The 26,575-nt window shown below is 37.3% G+C and overlaps 1 protein-coding gene across 2 annotated transcripts; it reads right to left on the bottom strand.

Annotated features, from left to right (window-relative positions):
* Positions 1-261: 261 nt before the first annotated feature.
* LOC133865495 (uncharacterized) lies at positions 262-26,273 on the bottom strand. Of its 2 annotated transcripts, none has more exons than XM_062301917.1 (14): positions 25,830-26,273; positions 21,144-21,234; positions 20,920-21,004; positions 20,549-20,633; positions 17,528-17,597; positions 13,105-13,174; positions 5,113-5,161; positions 4,726-4,975; positions 4,442-4,647; positions 4,238-4,312; positions 2,381-2,450; positions 2,031-2,111; positions 757-836; positions 262-646 (listed from the first exon to the last, which is right to left on the bottom strand). In XM_062301917.1, exons 1-14 carry the CDS (start codon positions 25,946-25,948, stop codon positions 568-570), a joined length of 1,410 nt encoding a protein of 469 aa, XP_062157901.1. In that variant the 5' UTR covers positions 25,949-26,273; the 3' UTR covers positions 262-567. The 2 variants fall into 2 exon arrangements, with proteins under 2 accessions (XP_062157901.1, XP_062157902.1); XM_062301918.1 differs by having other exon boundaries at positions 5,113-5,158; positions 25,830-26,271.
* Positions 26,274-26,575: the final 302 nt, after the last annotated feature.

The following is a 26,575-nucleotide window of genomic DNA, read 5'->3' as shown; positions in this document are numbered from 1 at the left end:
CATCTTTTTTCCTATCAATGAATGGTAGGGAGATGAGCAATGGGTTTAAAAATCTTACCATTTAAAATGTTAGTCAAAAAAAAAACCAAAAGATGGCTAATTGAGTGAAGCAGGCATAAACATCAATAATTAAATATTTTCATCATATATTGACTTCATTTACATAATAATATATTATTCCTATAACATATAAAGATTAAATTAGTTTTTTTACACAGAATACAGCACCTCACATCAACACAATTGCTGTTAAACCGCATGAGAAGAACTTACAACTTGCTATAACTGTTATTTCCCCCTCCAAAAGTTTTAGTATATTTACAATTTAAAAGGGCGAAAATATTTTGAAAAAAAAAAGCTAACCAAGCTTAGTATAGTTATAGCAACTGCAATCCCTGTATCAACCTAATCCTTGTGATGTTAACTTGCACAAGCAACACTCACTATTGTACAAGTCTTCAGTAAAAAGTGTGAAACTGTTATAAACATTCTCCGTCACTTTTTTTTTTTTTTTCTTTTTTTGACCTTCTCTATGCGCTCCAATTTGTGTGCTCTTTAAGTTAAAACCTAAACATCATATACAGGCAAGCGCTCCTCAATAGGGATGCGGCAAATTGGGCATTTTTTACACTTCTCACAGCAGGAACTGCAATGCATCAGGAAACAATAAAAACCATTCCAGAAGAAGAAAGTAAAAATGATTGAGCTTTCTGAAGTTTGCATGTTAATAAGGAGCATCAAGGAAAAAACAGCTACCTGCAAAGGATACGATGCCTACATGGAAGCAGGACCACACTAATCTCTCCCTCAAAGCAAACCCTACATAAAACCTTTTCCTGGCCAGCGCAACAGGACAACATTAATGCATTAAGGTGGAGGAGAAGCAATTCGGAATGAAGAGGATCTCAAACAAACTAGAATGAAAACATGCATGGATGCCTCAATGAACCCATGCATAAATGACATCCCAAGTCATCAGTTTCCAATTTGACAGGTAAAAGTTGTGTAATTGAGGATGCATTCACAGTACATTTTGTTTTCAGATGAATGATAAATACCAATCAACACACCAATATTTGTGGGACTGGTTTGCACTTAACGATGAATGCCTTGGTGTACCAGTATGGACTTTGGACATATAAAATCAATCATTTTCATCAAAAACACCTTCTGCACATCTCATTTTAACGCCCCTTATGATGACAGTTACAAATGTTATCACCCACTGCACTATATATATATATATGGCAATGATTACATAAATACTACCTTTCATGTTTTACTCCTTCCAAATTAAGTTTCTAAATTCGAATCGAATAGTTTTCCTTGGGACAAAACAGAAATAATTATAAAGAACTTTCCAGTAAAAACCTCTCAAGTTGCAAAAATCATCTAGATGCCGAGCTTGAACGAATGTCCTACATGAGGCAATGCCCATATTACCAAAACTTAATTTTGGCTAATTATGGCATTATCATCACTATCACCACCATTTTCCCTACTTCATTCAGTTGCACACTCAACTTTTCATACGGTCTGCGTAGAAATTATGCACATTCTTAATTCAACATGACTTCCTAAAATCTTAACAATTGTTGAACAAATTAAGCCGCTACAGATAAAAATTGGAGTTGTATTCTCAAAAGTTAGAGAACAAGGCCACAAAAATTCTGCATGTGAGAACTCTGAATTACATAGATGCTCGTTAACTAAATGTTGCCATGCATATTAATCCAATATTTATAATCGCCTATAGTTGAAACTCATACATTACAAAAATTGAATCTTTTGTCAGAATGTATATAAGTTTAAACTCTAGAAATGAAATATAGGTATTTAGCATATGTAAACTTTAAATCCTAGTTGCATCTAGGTCAAACTAAATCTCAAGGTGAGACTAAATTGTCCAAGAACAGAAAAATTCAAACCAGTCAGAAAACAATGGTTCTGGATGCAAAAATTTAACAAACTCACAAGCTCACATCATTCCGCATTGTTGTTAAACTAGTAGTCGAGGATAAGAAAATTACATTTTGAAGTCTTTCAAACTCCTGTTGGCTGTATTTTGTGATTTCTGTCTGCTCACCTAGAGCTGCTTGCAGTCTCCAAACCTGAGATAAATGAATCATAAATACAACACAAATGAAAACAGTAGTCGTGTCATTTATAATTTTGGAATTTGCTGAAATTTAGTAATGAAAACAGGTAAAACAAAAGCGATAGCAATAATGGCGAAATTTAATTACATATTTATAGGTATTACCATCTATGAAAAAATGTATATGCGTATGCATATATCTATAAATGCATATAGAGAAGAAATATTTATTCTAGCCAAAAGAAACAAACAACAAATACATGCCAAGAGAATTATGATCACCTCCTCTGCAAGATCCTTTTTAGGCATTTTCTTCACAATCTCAGGTGGATAGCCACAGAAAGTGTTATACCTGTGTGGCAAGGAACCAATGTACAAAGATCAGAAGACTTGCAGAGTGCAAAACTGTTACGGTCCTCCGTAACGGGGGATGATTGGTGTATAATTTGGATGGGGAAGTGCGTGGGATAGTAGGGTATTCGAGGTACCCTGGGCCTCCTAAAGTTAGGATTATTCGAGAAACCCTAAAAAACTCCTAATCAACTATAAGAGCTGAATTATAATAATTTTCTTCTTTTTATCATTTCATTCTTCAATACCCTATTTATAGGGTTACAAATCTGAAAATATGGAAACGATAAATAAGTAAATATTACATAAATATTACTAAACCTAATGGGGTCATTAATTCTCTTATTTCCTTCCTATTGGAGATATTGCTTTATGAGCAAGACTCCTTATTATTCTTTCCAAGAGACAATAATTAATTCTCTTATTTCTTTCCTATTGGAGATATTGCTTTATGAGCAAAACTCCTTATTTTCCTAATAATAATAATCTATTATTCTTTCCTAAAGACAATACACTCTTACCTTATTTAAGAACCTAACCTAATTATTCTATTAAAGAAGGTATAAATATAATTCCAATAATGCCCGTGTTATATACCCTAGGTACGTAACAAAAACCTTTTGAATTTCTATGGAAAGTAAAGATATAATCACACCCACAGGCAGAAGGGGAACAACTGCACTTTCGAGCTGTATCATAATGTTCTAAATATGAACATATGATACATGAAATAAGGACAGTCCATTTTCATATTCGGTCTTCATGTGATTGTAAAAATCCAAATTAGAAGATTATTTTTGCCAAGTTCTCAATAACCAAAATTTAAAAATATCCAACACACGTTACCATTGACACTAAAATTTGCATGAAACTATATGGTCAAGAACATGACAACAATGAACAGGGAGTAGACAATGACAAAAATTACATGACATTATCTAGTGGCATTTTTTTTTTTTTAATCTTCAGTAGAAAAATGGCATGCTCCTGCAAGTAACCAATCTCTCAAAATCTGGTAGGAAATGGTCACCACAAGCATTCCTTATTATTAAAGACTAATGGCAAATCAAGGAAAATAAAGGACCAGATACATGAGAGTAACTCAAAAAATAAAAATAGATAGGCCATTAGAAATGTGATTCGAATATGTTATCCTGTACATACCTAGGGTATGTGACAAGGGCATTCTTGGAATTATATCTATGTCCCTCATTAAGTGAATAAAAGATAAATAGGGATTTATATCCCATTAGGTTAGGAAAGAAATAAGGGATTGATAATCCCTCTTTATCTTTTATTCACTTAATGAGGGACATAGATATAATTCCAAGAATGCCCTTGTCACATACCCTAGGTACGTAACATATCCAAACTGGAAAAAAATAAAATAAAATGCCAGGCATGCATCAGAAAGCTAATTTACTTGGTACAGAATAATTTTTCTTTTCCTAAAGTAAGCATTTCTAATTCATATATCTTCATGCCTCCAGGAGAGGGGGAAAAAGGTGGGGGGGGTTGGTCAATTAGTTGCTGCAATATGTTAATATTCTGGAGTGTTACACCAGCAAATTTACTGAAATTTTTTATTAATTTCAATGATTTTGCATCTATTGTTAAATTATGTTTTTGCCTATTAATTCTTTTATCTTTAATAAAAAAAATTATTACATAAAAGAAAGGAAACCATGTCACTCAGTCATATGTTCACATATGCAACCAAAGCACATTTATAACATTTGCATGTGCACTTACAAATATTATAGCAAGCAAAAGTAAAAGAATACTAACCCAGAAGCCCCCTGCTGGAATAGTTGGGCCTGTTCTTCTCGACTGCCTTCATCAATTGACCACCAACCCAGTAGCCTGTTGTTGAAAATTTTCAGATTAAGAATCCATAGCACTTGCATCAGTCAATTTTTGCATTATTGATTCAGTAAGTTCACAGTCCTGCCTATTCAAGATTTTTTTATGGGAGGGGAAAGAAGTCATTACCTGGAACCATGGTGCAAGAACCCCAAGCAGTCATGAGCTCTTGCAGAAAATCGAAAATATAATCCTGTGCCAGCTCCACTATGAAGTAAAAGTACAGTTTTCTCCACCAACCTAGAGGCAGCAAATAGGAGACCTACACCTTGCAGTAGGAAAAGAGGAGAGAAAAGAACTGGCAGTGGTATATGCCTAGCATTAGCAGGTGTTCCCTGAAATCAGAAACCAATGTACGTCTATTGATAAGATATCCCAAAGACTAGGCACTGCCACAACTTAAAAATACATACCTCTAGGCGCATACACAGGAGAATTTGAAAACTAATTATTGGAATTTTCATCATATGGCCTCCAATGTCTTGCAGACTGCACATTCTATCTTGCTGTTGATCCTCCTCTGGAGAAACTACTAAACCATTGTTCCAGTCAATATACCTAATAGTTGTAGAAGATGAACTAGCTTCCCTTGCGCGAGAGTTTCTATGAATCACCGGATTAGACCACTTTGTACAAACAAGAAAGGAAAAGCATTCCGCAATACTGAAAAAGAAAAGGTTCAGAATTTATTTTTCATTCCAAACCTTGAAGATAAGCATTAATGTACCAATGTCTAAGGAAACACTTCTAAAAGGTACATATTAAACAATATAAATGACATTAGAGTACATTAATCATACCCAAAATTTATAAATAAGTCCCACCAGCCAAGAGCGCCTACATCACCTGCTACATCATGTGAACTCAATTAAATAATATACAGGAGTATAACAATTGAGTAATGACAGAGGCAGAAGTCATAAAAAATGTGAGAAACCACAGCAACCCACCATTGTCCTGAACAGGGATTCTCAATCCACCAAAAATTAGTAAGGTTCAAGAATTTAGAAATTCCAATAAAGAAAAATCTTCTATGGAGAAATCCTCTACAATCACACAAGGTATTCAACAGGGAAACAATAAAATAAATAAATGAAGACACGGCACAGCAGTGACTGTAAAATGAAAAAATAAAAACAAAAGAACACAACATGGCAATTGGTAATTATGACAGTAACACCTTAAAAATTAGATACAGTGTAATTAGAGCATAATATTCCTACAAACTTTTCTTATTGTTAACGCATAATGAAAAATTGTCTATTTATTTCTATCCTATGATAAGCTACTCCATTAATGAAAGAACGAAGAATTGGATTCCTCCATTCATGACTCTCGGATATTGAAGGTGACATAAATTTCTTCCATTCATGTTACATGGAAATTGAAGGTTTGGTCAATAACAAATTTCACCAAAAGGATGGTGAGCCTCACAAGTTTCCACACTTGAAGCGTGGAACCAAGTTTTGGAGTGAAGCATCATCATATTAGTAACAATAAAGTGTTTCTTTTTGAGATCATGATTTGAAGGCACCAACCATAAAGTTCCAAAAACTTAATCCGTCCTAGGGCTGATCAAAGTGTTGAAGAAGCCAACCAACATCAATCAAATTTTGATAGTCTAAGTGTCACAAGGCTGTAATCGAGCCGTGCCGAGCTCTAGAATTTCAAGACTAGCTCATTTATGAAGATGCTTATTCAAGCTCGAGCCGGAATATAATGTGTGTTTAAGCTCGGCTCATTGGAAGTTCAGGCAAACTCGAGCTCAAGCTTGAGCTTGTTGAGAATGTCATTCGAGCCGAGCCGGGTACTCGACAAGCTTGGCTCAACTCAAGCTCAAGCTAGGCTGTTAAATTTTTTAATATGTCATCCAAGCGGAATTCAAGCCCGAGTTTGTGAACCTCTATACATTTATCTATAATATAAATACATAAAGATGAGGATAGTCTGATTGTCGAGGAAGTGCGTTGCACCACCAGTGCTGCTTTCTGTCATCGTGGTGCCGACAACTAGTGCTACGCCAGTCGATACTATGAAATTGGTGTCAATAACCCAGACTGCGCCGAAGGTTGCCCTAGTCCCGGCGTCGAGTGCTAATGTGGATTTTCTTTGGAGGGGTTTTCTCGAGCCGAGTTCTTCTGCAGGTCAGGGTTGTCCTCCTCCAATAGCTATTGGTGTTACCAATTTATCACGTTCTCATTCCGAGAAGTATGGATTTGATATGTCTTCAGAGATGGTGGTTAGTGATGGGGACGATGGAAATTTTTGGGATGAGGATGGAGATTTTCCGCACCCTATGGGTGATTTTTTCCCTACCACCCTTTAACTATGATGCAAAGGGAGTATCATATAGGTGTGGGAAGGCAAGGCTCGCACTTGTTATCGTTTGAGGGTTTTGGGCTTCTTGTCTTGTGGGCGTTGGGGTTGTGGGCTCTTTGGGTGGGTTGGGTTATGGGTGTTTTTCGCTATTTCTTGGGTTTTGGGCTTGAGAAAACTCCATGTGTATACGGCATGTGTATTTAAGAGCGCCTTACGCCTTCAATAAAAGTTTACATTACTTATCAAAAAAACTAGTCTATAGGTAAAAATTAACAATATGTAATTAATTAACTATAGTATATGAATAATGTGAGAAAGTAACAAGTCTAGTATATTATATGTAATTAATTAACTATAGTATACGTATAGTATATAATTATTATTAACCATGTGTGATGTGCCATATATATGTTTATATATATAGTTATATACTTATATACCATAACGACCCAAAAAAATGTGTTAGTAGCCACATTTGAACTACTACCCCAAAAAGACTAGTCAATTTAGACCTTTCCTAGAATCTCTTGTAAAATCCTGTTTCACCTAGTAACTGGGCAATGTGAAACTTAGCACTCATGACTGTCTTTATAAATCACTCACTCTATGTGGGCTACTCCTCATCTTCCAAATGTGAGACATGGGTGTTACATATATGAACTATTCAACATAATTATATTGTTATATACTAACTATTAATAACTTTGGAGGGAATGGAAAGGAGCTAGGCTTAGTTTGTCCCGACTTGGAGGTGGAGCTCTACGCGAAGTTGGAGCCCACCCCATTGTTATGTTACGCAACAGTTAATCGTAAGGGGTATTGGCAATTCATAATGGAAATATTCATTGGAATGTTCTCTTTACGCGGCAACTCCAGGACTGGGAGATGGAGATGGTGCTTTCCTTCTTCGAGCAGTTGTACTCCACTTCGATTCGACAAGGAAAGGGTGACAGGTTAGTTTGGAATCCCTCTACAAGGGGCTTATTTGAAGTAAGGTCCTATTATGAAGTGCTTAGTAGGAAAGAAGGCCCTTCATTTCCGTGGAAGAATATATGGTGTGCTAAGGCTCCGACAAGGGTGGCGTTCTTTGTATGGTCTGCAGCTTTAGGAAAAATACTGACCCATGACAATCTGCGAAAGAGGAATATTGTGGTTATTGAGTGGTGTTGTATATGTAAAAAGAAGGGGGAGGTTATTGATCATCTGTTACTTCACTGCGACACCGCCCGTGAGCTTTGGAGCTTTATGTTTTCTTTATTTAGAGTAGAGTGGGTCATGCCACAAACGGTGCTAGATTTGTTGACTACTTGGGGTGCGTCTTTTGGGCATGGCCTAGCTAAAAAAGCTTGGTGGTTAGTTCCTCACTGTGTTTTGTGAAGCATTTGGTGGGAGCGGAATGCAAGGCTTTTTGAAGATGTAGAGACTGTAATGGTAGTATTAAGGAAGCGTGTGCTTAACACGCTATTTCTTTGGTTAGCGTCTAGTCTTTGCCACCTAGGTGTTTTTACATTTGTAGACTTTCTAAATTTATTACCTATTCCTCCTTTTTAGGAGCGCTCTTGTATACTTCCCGTGTATTAGGGTTGCGCCCCTCTGCGCTTTATTGATGAATTTGAAATTACTTATCAAAAAAAATTTATGGGTTGAGGGACTCTGAATGGATTCTTCAGTTAGTCGAACAGCTCAGGCACGTCGTGGTACTCTTGTGCGATGGTTTTGAGGAACAATTATCGGCCTTGTTTGCGGCTATTATCGCCAATAATGCGAAACAAGGATTGGGGTTCTTCCCCAAAGGCGGGAAAAAGAATTTCAAGAGAAGTGGATAATTTGTTTTGCTCTATAAAGTATGATACACATAGTGGCAGTGCTTCACGTGGTACGAAAAAGGTGAGGGCTCACAGATTTTTATGAAGCCTAAATTGCTTTCATGAAACGTGAGAGGAATAAACGAAGTTGACAAGCGGTTAAAAGTCATAAATCTTTTAAGATGGTGGAAGGCAAACATTATTTGCTTACAGAAAACTAAACTTAAGTTTACTTCCATCAATATTGTGAGAAACTTGTGGGGTTGTCTTCATGCTAGCTGGTGCTACCTTCCTTCTAGCGAGGCGTTTGGTGGTATTCTTCTATTGTGGGCTTTGAGCAAAATGATCACTGCTACTATTGATAAAGGTTTTCTCTTAGGCTTCTCTGTGGGTTCTAGGCCTCCAACGGTAAATATCTCACTTGTTGTTCGCGGATGATACTTTGGTTTTTTGTGGAGCCAATCCTAATCATCTCGGCCATCTTCGAGTTCTACTCTTATTTTTCAAAGCTGTTTCTAGTTTAAAGGTTAATGTGGGCAAGTCTGTTTTGGTTCCTGTAGGTAACGTGGACAACATGAGTGAGTTGACTGGCATCTTGGGTTGTGGGACTTCCTCTCTGCCCCTAAAGTATCTTGGTATTCTGCTAGGGGCTTCTTACAAGGAAAAGTGTATTTGGGATGTCATGTGGAAAAGATGGAGCGTCGGTTGGCCAATTGGAAACGGATGTATCTTTCCAAAGGTGGCAAGGTCACCCTTATTAAGAGCACACTCTCCAACCTACCTACGTACTTTGTTCCTCTTCCCCCATCCCTGCTAGTGTGGCTAATCGCATTGGGAAGTTCTAACAAGACTTTCTATGAGATTGATGAAGAACTTAAATATCACCTTGTTAGCTGGACTAAGGTTTGCTCTTCGATCTATGTGGGAGAGTTGGGTATTCGTAACTTAAGAATATTCAACCGTGCTCTTCTAGGTAAATAATTGTGGCGCTTTGATATTAAGAGAGATGCTTAGTGGAGAATTGTGGTGGAATCCAAATTTGGTTGTTTACGGGGCGGATGGTGCTCCCATGTTCCTGCAGGAGCTTTTGCAGTGGGATTATGGAAGAATGTTAGAAAAGGTTGGGAGACTTTTTCAGGCTACACCAGATTCGAAGTAGGGGATGGGACCAGGATTAGCTTTTGGCACGATCTGTGGGTTGGGGATATAACTCTCAAGGTAGCTTTTCCAACTCTGTTTGGTATAGCCGTTGCGAAGGACACTTCTGTTGCAAATAACCTAGAGATTTTGAATGGTTCTAAGCAATAGAACATGAGCTTTGCTAGAGAAGCGCATGATTTGGAGGTGAATTTTTTGCTTCTTTATTCCAGATGTTGCATTCAATTATAGTTAAAAGAGGCGGCGAAGACAAGCTTTGGTGGGTCCCTTCTAAAAAATGCCTATTCAAGGTCAAGTCTTTTTTCCACTCCTTGACTTGTCCTATAAGTACTCGTTTTCCCTAGAAGTGTGTAGGGTGAACCCAAGCCCTCTCAAGGGCGGCCTCCCTTTCTTGGTCGACGGCTCTTGGAAAAATCCTCACGTTGGACAATCTCTAGAAGCACCATGTTATCGTGATAAACAGATGCTGCATGTACAAAAAGACAGAGGAATCCATGGACCATCTTCTTCTCCATTGCGATGTGACTTCTGCTTTGTGGTATTCTCTTTTCAGTCGCTTTGGTTGTCTTGGGTTATGCCACGACGGGTTATCGATCTGCTTGCTTGTTGGTGGTCTTCAGTCCGGCCAAGGAGTGCTACGGTGTAGAAAATGGCGCCCACTTGCCTCTTTTGATACTTATGGAGGGAAAGAAATAACCTGAGCTTTGAGGACGTGAAGAAGACCCCTGAGGAACTTTTATCCTCCTTCTATCACACTTTGTATCTTAGGACTACGGCTTATGTGTTCTCCTTATCTTTTAGCTTTCTTGATTTTCTTACTCATTCCTCTAGTTAGGCGTTTCATTTTGTATACTCCCAATGTACTAAGGAGCGCATCGCGCTTTTAATGAGATTGGCTTATTACTTATCAAAAAAACTATTAATAACTTAATATGTTAGTTTATGATGTAACTAGTTAATATGTTAATAATATGTATACACACACACACACACATTGATACATACATTCATAGTAATACTATTATCAAAGTATTATAATTAATAAGTAATACAATTTTTATTTAGTATAGTTAGTTACTAAGTAACTAACTAACTATACTACGCTTATTTAGTATATACTTTTTCTTTAAATCAAAGTGACCTATAGACTATAGTTAACTACTTAACTATGCTTACATAATTAGTTAGTTGCTTAGTATTATTAAGTTAGCATACATTAACCAACTAGTTAATAACTTAATATGTTAGTTAATGTTAAGTTAGTATAAGTTTATAAACACATAAATGTGTGTACACGAGCTAGGCTCGCAAAGCTTAATCGAGTTTCGTAAAGCGAGTTGGATGTGTCACTTAATAATCAAGCGGGTTTCTACAATCAAGAATCGAGTTTAAACAAGCGGATTGTCGAACATACTGATTTATTTAAAACCTACTCTAACGACAACGTGTTTCCATTTAATGAAACCAATGCCTTCGGCTCGGGCTCAATGCTCGGTTTGAAACCTCAACATCAATTGTCACTCATCGTACCTCTCTCAACCTTAGTTTCTCTCTGTTAAACCATCAGTTGTTTTAAAAGCTTAAACTGATAGGAAATTGTGAATTTAATCATTTAATTAATATTCTAACAATCTCGCTCACATGTAGAATTCAAACTCTTTCTCAACAAGTGAGGTCCAACATACGGAATATTTAACTAAAGGGAGGGGGGGGCAACTGTGAAAGGTTCAAACTCAGACCTTCTGTTATAATACCATGTAAAAACACCAATTGTCCTAAAAACTTAAGTTGATAGGAAATTGTGAATTTAATTATTTAATTAATATTCTCTTTCATTATCCACTCTTGTGCCTTAGGTCATCATCAACACTCATCCCTTGATGGGGTAGCCGAGACGTCTAGGACTTAAATCTTTTGCGCTTGCATCGAATCCAGGGTTGCACATTCGTTGTGTTGTCTATGTTTATGCTTCCACCACCATTGTCAAAGGACAAAAGAGAAATAAAAATTGAGGTTGCGTATGTCCCTGGCTTTAAATATTTGTTGTGTTGCTTTGCAAGAGAAAAAATGATTGCTCTAATTAGATTTGAAGGAGCAGAGGAGATGGCATTGAATAGCTGGGAAGGGGACAACAATTATATTATGGATCTAATCATATGCTAGGGATCTAGTTTGAGCTAAGTTATGGGAAACCTTTGGTTTTGGATTGGGGGGGGGGGGGGGGGGGGGGGGGGGGCATGGAGGGAGTTTTATTCCTGAGAAAGCAATTTGAAAGTAGAGAGTCAAAGTGTTGGTGTTGGATCCACATTTTAGATATTATATATATGTAAGTGCAACTTCCTTGTTAGAAATGGGCAGGTTTTTTTAGTTACATTACGATTTTTCAATGGTTATGGGCTGGCTTCATTTTTTAAGCTTCTCATTACCCGCAGGAGTCCCATTGCCGTTAGCACCTTTTTTAGTACTCCTTGAGCTAAACCAAATAAAGGTGAAAGTTCGAAAGAAAGAAACGGAAAGCTGCTGTCCAGCGCGTGAGAGCGCGTTACCATTCAGAGTCGAAACCCAATGTGAAAATGGTGAGTGGACCATGGTCTTGGTTGAGTACGACTAGAGGCCTTCTGTCCGACGAAAGAGGCAACTTACGGTATCCGGGACACGGCCAAACCAGGACTCAAGACTCAAAACTCAAAACGCTCAAACAAAACATCGGCACAGGTTTGGTCCCGATTTAATGACTGAACTTAAAGCACAAATGCACCAAACCAGAACTCAAAACTCAAAAGGGCCCAAACCGACCTGGCAAACCCCCACCAAACTGACGGCATGTGAATACTCAGTTTGGGAACACTGATCAGTGTGGCTTGACATACAGTTTTAAAAATGACCAACAGCCTTAGTTCAGTCATCAGACCAACATGAAAACCAATCACACCGGTCGGTGATCAGCCCTAGTTGGTCCTAACCAAGAAGATGCTTCTCTGACACATAGGCACAGGATACAGATACAATATGGATGTATCCATACAACGAATCTCAGAGAGAGAACGAAGACTTTGCCTTCTTTCTTTTCTTTTTCCTTTTTTCTCTTTTTCCCCCTCTTATGAGAAGACTGCATGATACAAAATTTGCTTCATTTTACTAGTGGTGCTTAATTCATCAGCCTTACCTTTCCTAAAGAAGTCAACTGCATTTTCTCTAGCAACATTTTCTGGGTAGTGTACAATAAATAAAAAAGAAAAAAAATCAGGATATCCTGTCAATCTAGCAATATTACTTTTCTATAAAAGGAATAGGTCTGGTCTTGCAAGAAAGAATTCCAAGCAAGAAAAATATAAAGTAGATTAAGATGGCCATTAAAATAGTGCTATCCAATAAATGATATGGCAGTAATAGCACAACAGATCAGGAGACTGTAACATAAAGCTTATGAGAAGAACAATTTTAGTCTTTACTTATTATAGTGCATTGTATTGCAGCTATGTTTGAAAATTATGGAGTAAGAGAAATTACCACATAGCTTTAGGAGCGTGAAGACTGTAGCAGCAGCAAAGAAGACCATGGAGATTGCAACCCAAAAGTGCTACAATCAATAAATTGGCAAATCCTTCAGTCCTTTTTTAATTTGCATTTTTAAAATCAGTGAGAAACTATTTAAAGAGAACATAAAGGAAAGATGCCAGATTGTTTTCAGAAATGCTAGACAGGTTCACAACCAAAATTAAACCAGCAGTTGATATTACAAACCAACACATTTCAAAAAATGCCCAACTTTGTGATCATGATACATGAACGTTAAAGTTAATATCCAGAAATGTGTCTCTTATAAAGCATAGGAGAGAGGATGTAAACCCAAATCATCCGTCATTTCCAAAATTTAACCAACAGGTTCATTTTAAATACCAATGGAAAGTCATTAAATGTCCCAGATGTTGACCAATGCTACATTTTTCTAACAAAACAACTGTCTCAATGTTTTTTTTTACCTGACTTTAGCTCGGCTCCTACATTGTGAAGTTGAGCCCTAGAACCCTCAAGTTGGGATCGAGCGTCCTTCAGATTAGCCTTGAGGTCTTCCACATCGGTATTCTTTTTTTTTTTTTTTTTTTTTTGATAAGTAGAGTATATTTCAGAAAAGCGCAAACGGGTACAACCCAAAGTATACATGATACCCCTAATCCAAAGAGAAAGAAGAACACAAACCTAAAAAATCAGAAAAAGAACAATCAGACATAGAATGTAGCGCCACTCTCCACATAAACAAGGTTTGTATCACCAACTTCTTTAAATTAAGCGAATCAGTCTCACAATCTTCAAAACTACGTACATTACGTTCCTTCCATAGACACCACATCAATCACAACGGAGCCATTCTCCAAATCGGCACTAACAATCGGTAGCCCTTTTGCCCCTCCAACTCACCAACATATCAATCATCGAACGAGGCATAACCCACGCAACACCAAATAGCTGCAATATCATACTTCACAATTCTATGGCAACCATACAATGCAACAACAAATTATCAATGGACTCTCCACAATTCTTACACATATAGCACCACTTAATCACAATAATATTCCTTTTACATAAATTATCCAAAGTTAGAATTTTCCCTAAAGTCATCGTTCACACAAAGAAAGGCACTCTTGGATGAACCTTAACTTTCCAAATACTCTTCCAAGGAAAAGAAGAATGAATAGGAATAGATGATACCATATAATAAAACTTCAAATGATTTCCTTCGCGAAGGAATCCAACAAATTTTATCCTCTCCTTCATACCTTACTTTAAAAGAATACAACTGCTCAAAAATCTAGAGACCACTTCCACCTCCCAATCATGTACTGGTCGAGTAAACAAAATATTCCACAAAATGTTACCTTTTTGTCTTTGCATATTCTCCGCCACCCATGTATTCTTACCACACACAATAGTAAACAATTCTGGAAAAATAAGCTTTAAAGGTAAATCTCCACACTACACATCATGCCAAAACAAGACTCTAGAACCATCTCGGCCTCATATCTCACAAGAGCTGCAAAAGCATCCCAACCCCTCTTAATACATTTCCACACTCCTACTTCAAAAGGACCCCCAACCTCCTTAGAACACCAACCACCCCTCATACTACCATATTTAATATCCACCACCTTTCTCCAAAGAGCATCCCTTTCCATAGCAAACCGCCATAGCTTCTTACCCAACAAGACTATATTAAACTGAATCATATTTCTCATTCCTAACCCCCCCGAAATCTTCGATGAAAAAATCGTAGACCACTTAACCAGATGGAATTTAAACTCATCTCCAATACCTCCCCAAAGGAAATCCCTCTAAAGTTTTTCCAAGCAATTAGCCACTCCCACAGGAATAAGGAGTGAACTCTCCCTTCATGTTACTCTCATTCTCTGCAGAGAGCCACAACAATGGAAGGCAGCCTGAAAAATGTAGAGTAGGCCATGATCTAATAAGGGTTCTGCTCCCTCCTCTCTCCTGTTTTCAAAAACGCTCTCTCTTCTCTCCTCTACTCTCGATTCTCATTTTCTCTTTCTACCCTAGCGGTGGCACGTGGAGGCGCGTCACGTTAGGGTTCTGCTTAGTTTCGTCATATCGATGCTTGGCCAACTTGCGAGGTTCAAGCTTTTGCAATGGAGGAACGTCTTCGGTCTGTTCAATTTATATTGTGAGGGTTTCTTCGTTGCTAGGGGTTGGGTCTAGGTGTTCATCTTCTTCAGCAATGAAGCATTCTTCTTCTGGGTAGGCCGCGTGAGGTTGGGTATGGAGAACCACTTCTCTATGGAGGCCAAGTCCTTCTCCTTTTCGGTGGAAATAGGTAAGCCAAAGCTCCAGCTAGAGGAAAGGAGGAAAGGCTTTGCTAGGGTTGTCTCCTTGGGAACAAGGTGTGTAGCCTAGTTGATCAAGGCAATTGAAGAGGTGCTGCAGAGTCAGAAGCCGAGGAGTTCACCAGAACAACCCGAGAGACTTCTAATGTCGTCACCGTCAATAGGGGAGGCAACAAGGTCAAGAGATTTTTCGAGGTGGCAGCTCAAGTTGTGGGATGTCGGAGTGTTCATTTTGCTGTCAGAAGGTCATGAAGGGCAAGGATGGAGTAGATTTTATGGGGAGCTTAGCAAGGTTAAAGCTGAAGGCATGAGAGGACCTTCTTCTTCCGGTCCTGGTCCTGGGCTTAGGGTGTTTCTTGAGCCACAGCGAAGGAGGCATAGGCAGACACTAGATCAACCCCCTTGGGTGTACTCATTGGAGACAGGTCTGGTTGTGCTTCAGCCAGTTCTTCTCAAGGTGCTGAAAATGGGGGTAGGGTTGTTCAGAGCAAGGGGGCGCTATTTTCTCTCCTTTGGGCATGGAAGGGAAGCTTCGAGAAGGGGTTAGCCGAGTTGGACCGAGTGATGGCTTCATTTTGGGCTGAGATGGTGCGGTTTGGGCTGAAATTAGGGCTGGATCGTGTGCCCAGTGGGCCTTTTGGCAGTACAAAAGCCCAACTGGAAGTCTAAGCCCATGGTTCAGCTTACTTTACAAACGACCTCGTAAGCCCAGCCCCAAGATCAGGGATAGGTCTGACCCAGCTCTAGTGTCGCCAATGGTGTTGTCAAAGGATTTGCCAAAGATTACATTGGCAGTTGGTCTAGCCTGGTGGCACCGTAGATGCAAGCTCGTAGCCGGTTCCCCTACAGATAACGTCGGAATCTCAGATTTCAGCCTCTTCTTCTCTTGTGATGGCGCGGCACAGTGATGGGGGGACCCCCCAACAGGCAATAAGTTTTCTTCGGCGTGGATTTCGTAACCCCCGGTCGCCGACAGTCATGGGTTCGAGCATGATAGCTTCAGGTATGGTCTGTCCTCCATCCGCTCCTACGGTTATCTCTGGGTTGGATAGGGGAGGGCCTTGTGCTTCTGATTTGAGGGCAGAAGGGACCCTCTAACACAGTGTCTACCCCCGGAAGGTTAAGGGCAAAAGGGAGCTTCTAAATTTAGAATGATCCATTAATTACGAGGCGAAGGGTGCCTCCTCTAGGCGGGGGAAAGGCAAGTCTAAGGCTGTCTAGCATTGAGGGCATCAAGGGGTTTTGGGTTTTGTTGTTTTGTGGGATTTGGGTTTGAAGGCTTGTCAGGTTATGGGTTTGTGGGGTTTGGGTTTGACGGCTTGGGTTGGAACCTCTGTTTGTACTGCTTGTGTACTTATAGACACCTTCCGTTTTTTATTAAATTATTATTTATAAAAAATTTAACAAAAAAAAAAAGTAATTTTTTGTCAGTAATATTTATGTACTGTTTTAGATACAAGCAAAGTTTACCCAATATTGGATCCAAAAACTAAAAAAAAAAAAAAAAAAAAAAAAAAAAAAAAAAGAAGAAGGTTGCATCTTGCTTGGAGCAGAAGAATCCAGCAACAAAGGGTTGACAAGATGCTTGGATGACATCATTTTTGCAGACTCATTAGAATAGTCTCAATACAAATGCTTCAAATAAAACAACCAGTCAATTTTTTTAAGCCTACAAGAGGTCACTGTTTCAAACCCCCCCCCACCCCCCCCCCCCCCCCCCCTCTCCCAAATCCAAAAAAAAAAAAAGCCAACCACATTGTTTCTCACATCATCTCCTTTCGAAATATCTATAATGTTGCATATAGTCCATTACAAAACTTCTATTAGTTAATTTTATTTTCTTCCAAAATTGATTTTAAAAGCTTGTAGATCTCCAAGATGTCAAAAATTCTCAAGGTCTAACTCAGAATATTCTTGTCATCTTATTCTTCATTTAAAAAATTCAGATTTTCTTAATTAAAATAAATAAAACAGTACATATAGATATATTAAAGCAATCAGGATAATCATATGACTTTTAATCAATTAATCATTAATAGGTAATATAAGGCAAGCCTTAGACAATTAAGCAACTAGTTCAATAGACTTACGGGAAGTGTCTCCCATATAGCCTCATCACTCATGCTTTCTTCATCTCCAGGCATTAGAGCCCTACACATTCTGTGAAAGAAATTAATACCAGTTACAAAGCCTGAAGCATACTAATTCAAAATAAACTCATGATAATAAATTGAAATTTAAGTGCAAGTATGAAAGTGACTTGTGAGAGAAAGTGACAAAGTGCCTTTGGACCAAATGGCACTTTTAGCACCCACAAGTATGGGGTGGCGAGTTTGGCCGCAAATTCAAATTCTGTCAGGTGCACGAATTAATTACCAAGCCAAAAAAATAAATAAAAATAGAAAGAAGGCAGTATGCAAGAGAAAACAATGGTCAAAAAGAGGCTGAGGAAGGGATAGAAATTAGTTGTTCCAGCAATAATCTACAATTACTGTTTCATGAAATATTAAAAGCCACCTCCCGAATATGTTCACTTTTTAATGTAAGAACTTATAGAACCAAAGGAAAGAAATCATTACCCAGGATGGACAAGTTCACTCAAATAAAGAACGGAAGACAATGAACTCTTCCATACATATTCTTCTTCCTGGAAAAACATTTACAGCATCCAACATTGTTTCTATAGACAATGAAGATGGCATGAAGAAATTACAAGCCAGGGTTCAAGGAAAGTGGCACAATTCTTCCAAGGTGTGAACCTTACTAAACAAGCTGTCACTTCAACCACGCCATCTTCTATTTTTATGAGTGAGGCAAATGCCAAGCAAAACCGAAATGCATTCTTTTTTGTAATAACTGTTTGTGGTGATGACAGTTAGATATGAAATTAGCTTCTAGAAAACACCAAAAGCAGTAACCATTTGAACATTCAAGCAATAGTACCCCAAAACACACGACAAAAAAGAGGAGGGCAAGGGATTAACATGGAATTTCAGCAAAGGGCTCAAAGTTTCCTGCAAAGCTTCACCAACATTAAATCTTTAAATCTCTCTACAATACACCAGATAGTTTTTTAATTTCTATTTTTTATTTTTTTAGGTTGTTAATTTATTTAAATTTTCCCCAATTGCATAGTCTTGGGTTTTCTGACACTGTTGAAGATTTTAACTCCTGGTGTTTGTTATTAAATAACTGAAAACTTGTATCTCAGTCACTTCTAAATTCTAGGGCTCATTGCTCTGGATTGTTCCCAAATCTAATGCTCTAACTTCAAGTTCCTCTTCCACCATTAACTTACATTGCACACTGTTAAGTTCAATGAGAATCATTGCCTGACAGAAAGCTTACCCAACAATTGACAACCTTCTTCCATTTACAATTCCTTGAAATTTGCCATCCATTAGAAGCTAGCAGTAAGATTTTGCTTACCAGTTACTTTTTACTTGATAACTCAAAACCCCGTGTACCTGTTATTGGTTACTCATAGTAGTTACTAGCTATATATCAGGCAGCCACAGTTGTTTCAGTGTATATTAAAATCATGCTTTTTAGTTTGATAGAAGTAAAAAAATTTCACTGTTTTTTAATCAATGTTCTATATTTCTAAGACTTTTTGCCATTTAAACAATGGATTCAGAACATCAAGAGAATATAACTGGGGGAGGGGCAGAAGGCGGCATTTTGATTGGACATTTACTTCTCCGCATATCATACTCATAATGGTAAATAGGAACATAACATATTTACTATATATTGTAAAGACAAAAATAAATAAATAAATAAAAATCGACAACTTTTTAATCTTATATACCTTCAAACTATATTTATACCTTTTAATTAAGTGATAAGCAACCATAGTTTTAGATCAGCCACGTCTTCATTTCCAGACATAATACCAAATTCCTAATGTAGGAAAATCTTTAAAAAAAAACTGCAATTACAGATGTTTGTAATCCATTTACCCTTCTCTATCAAATGGCTCATAGAATTTACTTCTCCTTTCTTAAAAATTTTTTTTGATAAGTAATTGCAATTATATTAAAAAGCGCAAAGGGGCGCAACCCTTATACACGGGAAGTATACAAGAGAACCCCTAACAGGGATGAGCAGGGAATAAATTTAAAAATTCTACATAAGTAAAAGAACTCAAACTATGATGGGGCGCTATCCAAGAATATAAAGTATTGAGCAACCGCTTCCGAAGCTCCACCATAGATGTCTCTACATCTTCAAATAGCCTAGCATTCCGCTCCCTCCAAATACACCACAGCAAGCATAAAGGAGCTAACTGCCAAGCTTCAATAGCTAGAGCACCCCCAAACGCCGCCCCCCAACAACTCAGCAACTCCAACACCGTACGTGGCATAACCCACTCGACCCCAAATAAGGTAAGGACAAAGCTCCAAAGAGAAACTTCTCTTAAAAATAACTTATCATAAAAAAAATTCTCCTTTCTTAAAAATAGAAACTTCTCATTTTATCTTCAAATCATCCTTTTTTCAGTTTTTGACAATTAAGCTTTCTATTTTTTTTTTTTAATAAGTAGTTCGATCTCATTAATATGGCAGAGGGGCGCAACCTTAATACACAAAATATACAAGAGAAACCCCTAATATGGAGAAAAAGAATAACAAAAATCCAAAAACTCAGGAAAACTAGAAAATAGCAGACTACTGAATGCTGTTATCCATGTATAGAGGGATTTGAACAGAATATCTTTCTATTTTATAAGTGTGTGTTAGGAGTAATATATGCTGCACGACAAACTGCATAAAAATGAAAGAAATTCATTTCAGGGTCTGCAAGAATGAATCCTTGGAATTGAAAAGGGGGCAAAGAAAGAAACAGCAGCAAGATAACAGGCCAAGGTCATTCAACAGCATGTATCAATAACTCAGTATTCTATTCAAGTTCAACAAAAATGAACTCAAATGAACTAAGATGTGCATCTGATGAAAGCCAAACAATACCATTTGCTTTCCTCTATACTTACTATATGTTAGAACGGGTGAGTTAAGCAAGATTTATGATCTCTGTTTCAAGAAGGAATAGTATATAATAAGTATGATGAAATAAAATAAAATAAAGAGAATTCATGAGAAAGAAAATACCTGAAATTGTCAATCAGAATAATTATTTCAAGTGCCAGTAAGGGAAGAAAGACAATCTTCAAGTTTACAGCTGCAGAACCATTAACTGTACGAAAAGTAATGCATTAATAAGTTGAGACTCTAAGAACTTGAACTCCTGCCATCATGATAAGAATTAAAAGCCTCCTAGCACAATGAATCAATCACATGATATAAAGCTTAGGAGCTAGATAATTGAAAAAAACTAACGATTATGAATTAATGTAATTAACAACTCAAAAACCAAAGTTATTCCCAGGGCATGAAAAGAAAAATAAAAACAAAGAAACCGTATTAGAACCAGTTGTCAATACCCAATGGCTAGCTAAAAAGCTAGGGTGTCAGCTGTTTACCGTAAAAACTCTCAAGATATATACAAAGGAGCAACTCAAATGCAATAAGAAACGGTGTCGCAACAATGGCATGGCACGGTGCCCACTGTCCAAGAAAGAGAAATATTAGTGGCATACAATTGCAGATCTTGATCATAGATTTGAGATTTTAATAGTCACACAGCTAATATACGAATCAGTCTCACAAAATAATTTCCGGAATTGTAGAGAAGCAAATGACATACATGACGATTATGTGGAACAGACGGAGCAGGTAATGAAAATCGTCCTCGGGCAACAACTGCATGAAATATCCAAAGCGGGAAAAAAATAATCCTGGACATTGAAATTAACAGATTTAGTAATTAAACCTTTTTTTTGCCCGGGGGGGGGGGGGGGGGGGGGGGGGGGGGGGGGTTGACATGAGGGAGAGATTTTTATTTTTTTTTATATAAGTACAAGAAGGAGAGATTTTTAAATACATTTATACACAACTTATGTGTATCATAAGCTTTGGATTACAAGAATGTCATTTCTTTTCTTGAGGTACTCAAATTAGTAGCGCATCAGTTATCTTCAAAAATTATATTCAAGAAGATAAAATTCCATAGACAGTTTTGGCCTGTTTTGTCAACCATCCCATACAACATAGTTTAGGCTATATTACAACTCATGCTAATTACTGGAATAAATCATAAATTTTCTATAAACCCAGGAAATCTACAAGTTAATCCTCAATTAGTAATTTAACAAACAAGTTAAGTATTGCTGCAGTGGATCTAAACCTTTCTCAACCCACTCTCTAGTCTTAAATGTTGGTCAGGCGATCAACAGAACATCCAAAATTTGGAACCCCCATATAACCACAAGCTTTAATCAACACAGAAAGACTTTGTGAGATCACTTCAGAGAGGCTTGGCACCAAACTACTGGTAGTTGGCCCTCCTTTAAAGAAAAGGGCAAGAAATGTGAGCAGGTGTTATTAGTAATGATTTCAGGGAGGAAATTCCACAGTTGCCCCTGTTAAATCTCCCCCAATAATTTCCCATAATCTTTGAAAAGTGGAAGAAACCCATTGACCATGGGCCAATCTGATGCAGCCATGAAAGAAAGGTCAAGTTGCTTCTTTTAGAGTAATTTTCAGTTTTTGCAGCTTAAGAGCTTTTAATGTGTTGGGTCATCATGAGAAATCCAATAGAAGCATTATCTATATTCTTTCAGAGCTTTTAGGGATAAAACAGGTTATAAATTGAACCGATGCCTTATGAATGTATTTCTATGTGGAGAGGCAGATCTGGAATTTCAAAATTTCCTGCACATAATTTTATTTTTAGGGCTATTAGAATTTCTAATAGTATTTTTTATAATTAATCAAAATATCATTATTATTCTAATAGTATTAAAAGTCATTTATTGGGGTTTCTAAGGCCTTTAAGTTTACCGCTTAAATAAGGAGTCCCGGTTCACTCAAAAGAAAAAAGAAAAAATCCTAGTTCTTGTAGGTTAAATAAGAGTAAATGAGTCTATAAATGTCTCATTATATTCAAAGGATTCAGGCTTCGATTAGTAGAATATTGAGTGTTGAGCATTGAAGCATTTTGGCCTAGTGCGGCTCTCTTTCTTCTTTGATGCACTGTTACTGTTCATAGGCCCTGTTCACAACTCCTGAACAACCAAAAACTTCTCTTTCTGTTCTTCTTGTTCACAACCCCTGAACAACCAAAAACTTTTCTCTTTCTGTTCTTCTTGTACAACCCAAATTAGATTCCTTCTAAATTGTTTTAAGTTCAAAAAAATTCTACCTTTCAGATTGCAACTCATCACTCTAAACACCCTTAAAAGCACAACCTTTATTGCTGCCAGAAAATTATAGCAAGCCATTCTCTAGTTTCCAACTTCTTTCATCCATCAAAATTCAATCTTTTCAAACCCTAATTCAGTCTATAAACCCTAAAGTCTTTCCCTCATTATAAAAAGAAAACCCCAATTTCATAACTTAAACAGAGCCCAGACCCAACCAAAGGCAGTCCTAGACAGATTCGAATCCGTCCTTACATCATCTTCCCTACAAGATCAAAGAGACCCACTCTTACATCATATGGAAGGATCACTCTAGCCACTCTACTTTCAAACCAACAGTGAGGCTCCACCATGGAACTTAAAAGTATGGTTTTAAACATTGTAACTTTGAATAGGGTTGCCAGTCAGCTCAATCTCAATGGCAATTTTTATAAAGACCGTCCACCTATTGCTGGATTATTAAACCAGATACCAAAATACTTCTCTTTCTCAGTTAGCAATTTTGTAAAACTCAATCCCAATCTAGATTTTAACCTCAAGCTTTTTGCCCTTCTGGCTAAAATTTCCACAAAACTGAACTTTGATTAGCTATAATCATATGATTATCCTGATTGACTCACTAAATATCATATAAAAATTCAATATATCCAATCCTTCCCATTTATCTTGTCATCAATTTGGGTCGCTTTGCCAATTTCTAATGAGTCCCTACACAGACACACAATATACATACATATGTTATATATATAAAGCCTAAAAACTACCAAATGCCTTGGTATTATGTTGATTCTAGTATTTTGGGTAAGTTTCAGTTTCTCATATAATACAACCTGTAACACCCCTATCTCACATTGGGAAGATGAGGAGTAGCCCACATAAAATGAATGGTTTATAAAGATAGTTATGAGTGCTAAGTGCTACATTGCCTAGTTACTAGATGAAACTGAGCTTTATAAGGGATTCTAAGGAACCTCCACATTGGCAAGTCTTTTTGGGGTGATAGCGCAAATGTGACAAGCATTTTTCCCTGGGTCGTTACTCTTTCGGAGTGATAACGCAGATATGGCTAGCGCTTTTTCCTGGGTCATTACAAATGGCATCAGACCCACCTAATAACGCCAGGTGATGTGGTACTAGAGCATCGCATAACGTGGCATTGACGATGGAGGGTTTGTCATTGGCAAAATGGGTAGTAGCCCATATAAAGTGGGATAGTCATGAATACTAAGTCTCACATTGCCTACCTACTAAGTGAAACTGCTTTATAAGAGATTCTAGGTAAGCTCCAAATTGACTAGTCATTTTGCGGTGATAGCGCAAATATAGCTAGTGTTTTTTTCCTAGGTCGTTACACAACCTTTGCAACATGACATTGAGCAAGTCTCTCACCACAACAAGCAAACTTGTAAGAATGATTGATGAGAAAGCCTCATATTTTAACTGTTATGAGGAGAAGCACCCCTAGTTAATAGAATCAGACTCCAATATTCTTGAAGAAGTGCATTGGTGTGGGCATTGCTCCTTGAACTGCATTTTTAAACATGTCCTTGAATCTGGAGAAAAAGAAACCTATCCAACAAGGGAGAAACCGAATTTCACCACATACCTAACCCAGTGATATACCACTCAAGATCTCCCAGTATTGAGTGTATAATTCAAAACCCTTCAAGCTTTATCTTGATATAATACCATCCTTCCTAACATAAGCATTCCTGATCAAATAAAATTAACCACCAGCACATCAAACTAGAAAATAACTGAGGCTAATTCCCCTGAGTTCTAGTGTTAATACTAAACTCTAGGACCATTAGGCCCACAATCCAGCGCAGATTACTTTCAACCTTCAATTTTAAGGCCAATGAGAAGTAAACTAATTTTTTTTTTTTTTTATAACAACTCTCACAACAAAAGTACCCCAAACCCAACAAACCTTCAAACCCACCCCGAAATGAAAAAGGGTAACTACCTACAGCTTTATTATGAACTTAGTTTCACTATCAAGTAACCATCAAAAGACCAGACACTAATAATTCCCAATCCTTTCAATCTTGTTTCTTATGCTTTTACAATGTCAGGATGAGTTCTTCTGATTCGTAAGTTACACTAGCACCCTATTTTTTTCAGCTCTGGTATATAATTCAATGCAATTTTTTGTAGCAATTATCAATTGTACCCCAAACATTCCTAATCGTAATTATATCACATATTTTGCTCGTTTAACTTGTTTCTTAATTTATATATGTTCTCTGATTCCACAGTTTTGTCCAATTTGTTTAAACACAATTACATTATAACTGCCAGTATAAAGACGATGCACTTATTTCCCAACCAAATACACAATAAATCTAACCAGGAAAAAGATATTTTGCACATCGGCTGCAAGTTTTCCAGCATAAATAAATAAATAAACATCGACATTTTCAAAATAACAGAATGATTAATCTGTAGGTCCCATAATTCATTTCCTCGATTTATTTCCCAAAAGAAAGTCATAGGTTCGTGGGGACAACTAAACTGACCACAAACCATTTTTACGAGACATATTACTACAAAAAAAAAAAAAAACGAGTTGCTTCACCAAATCAATGCCCCAAACAAAAACCATAAAATTTGAACACTTTTCCACCTTACCACCTTTTCGAAACAATCAAAATCAACAACCAATCCAATAAAAACCAAAGACCGGCAAATACAAACACCAAATAAAAAAATTAAAAAAAAAAAAACCAAACAAAATGGAAAATACATTCACACACACACTAAACCTCAGAAAAAACCCATAAAATTTTGACACTTTTACCTCACTACCTTTTTGAAACAATCAAAATCCACAACCGATCCACTAAAAACCAAACACCCACGAATTCAAACACCAACTGAAATAGAAAAAACAACCAAATACAAAATGGAAAATACATTCACACACGAAACCTCAAACAAAACCCATAAAATTTTGATAAAATTTTGAGAGTTTTTTAACCTCGCTACCTCTGGAAAACAAGCATAATCCATAACCGAATCCAATAAAAACCAAACACCCACAAATAAAAAGACCGACAAAAAACAACCAAATACAAAACAGAAAATACATTCACATGCAAATGCAAATGCAAATATATAGAAAAACTGACCACCAGGAGTAGAAGACGACATGGTCGAGCTTGAGGACGAGCAAGAGCGTGAAGCACAAGAGAAGGCTGTGGGCTGCTACGGCCTGTACGGAATTCAATACTCTCCTCCAGCTCATCATTCACAACTCGAAAATTCCCAATTTCAATCCACCCCACCAGAAAACAAAACGGGTAAAGAGAGATAGAGATGGCAACTTTGAATTACAAGCAAAAAAGGAAAAAAAATAAAAGGAAAATTATATGGATAAGCCCTGAGACAATCGCTTTCTCTCTCTAAAGCTGGAAGTTGGCTCTCAGTTTTCGATGAGCGCGAGGAGGGAAAGGCATACATTTATTATTCTCTCTCTCTCTCTTTGATGAACATAAAAACAAAACGCATAACTGCTGCTCTCTCTCTCTCTCTCTGTCTATCTCTCTCTAAAGCTCTTCTTCTAGACTTCTACTATTAAAATTCTCTCTCTCTCTCTCTTAACTTTGCTTTCACGGCAAAGTAAAGGCCCAAGTGGTGTGTTTGCTTGTCGTTTGATTTGGGCGGTCCCCCCGGAATTTTTGGGTTTTAATTTTTTTTTTGTTTTATGGAAAATTTGCCTCTTTCGCTCTTGTTTTTTGACATTTTGTGGTTGCCTCCCCATTTATGGATGATTTTCTTTCTTCTTCCTTCCTTGGTTCATGCGATCAAGAGATTTTATTTATTATTTTTTAATTAACATTTTATCATCAACTAAAATACAACTAATTAAAGATGT

Source organism: Alnus glutinosa, chromosome 4 (assembly GCF_958979055.1).
Source record: "Alnus glutinosa chromosome 4, dhAlnGlut1.1, whole genome shotgun sequence".
Classification (NCBI taxonomy): domain Eukaryota; kingdom Viridiplantae; phylum Streptophyta; class Magnoliopsida; order Fagales; family Betulaceae; genus Alnus; species Alnus glutinosa.
This window is presented reverse-complemented; position numbering and strand designations above follow the sequence as displayed.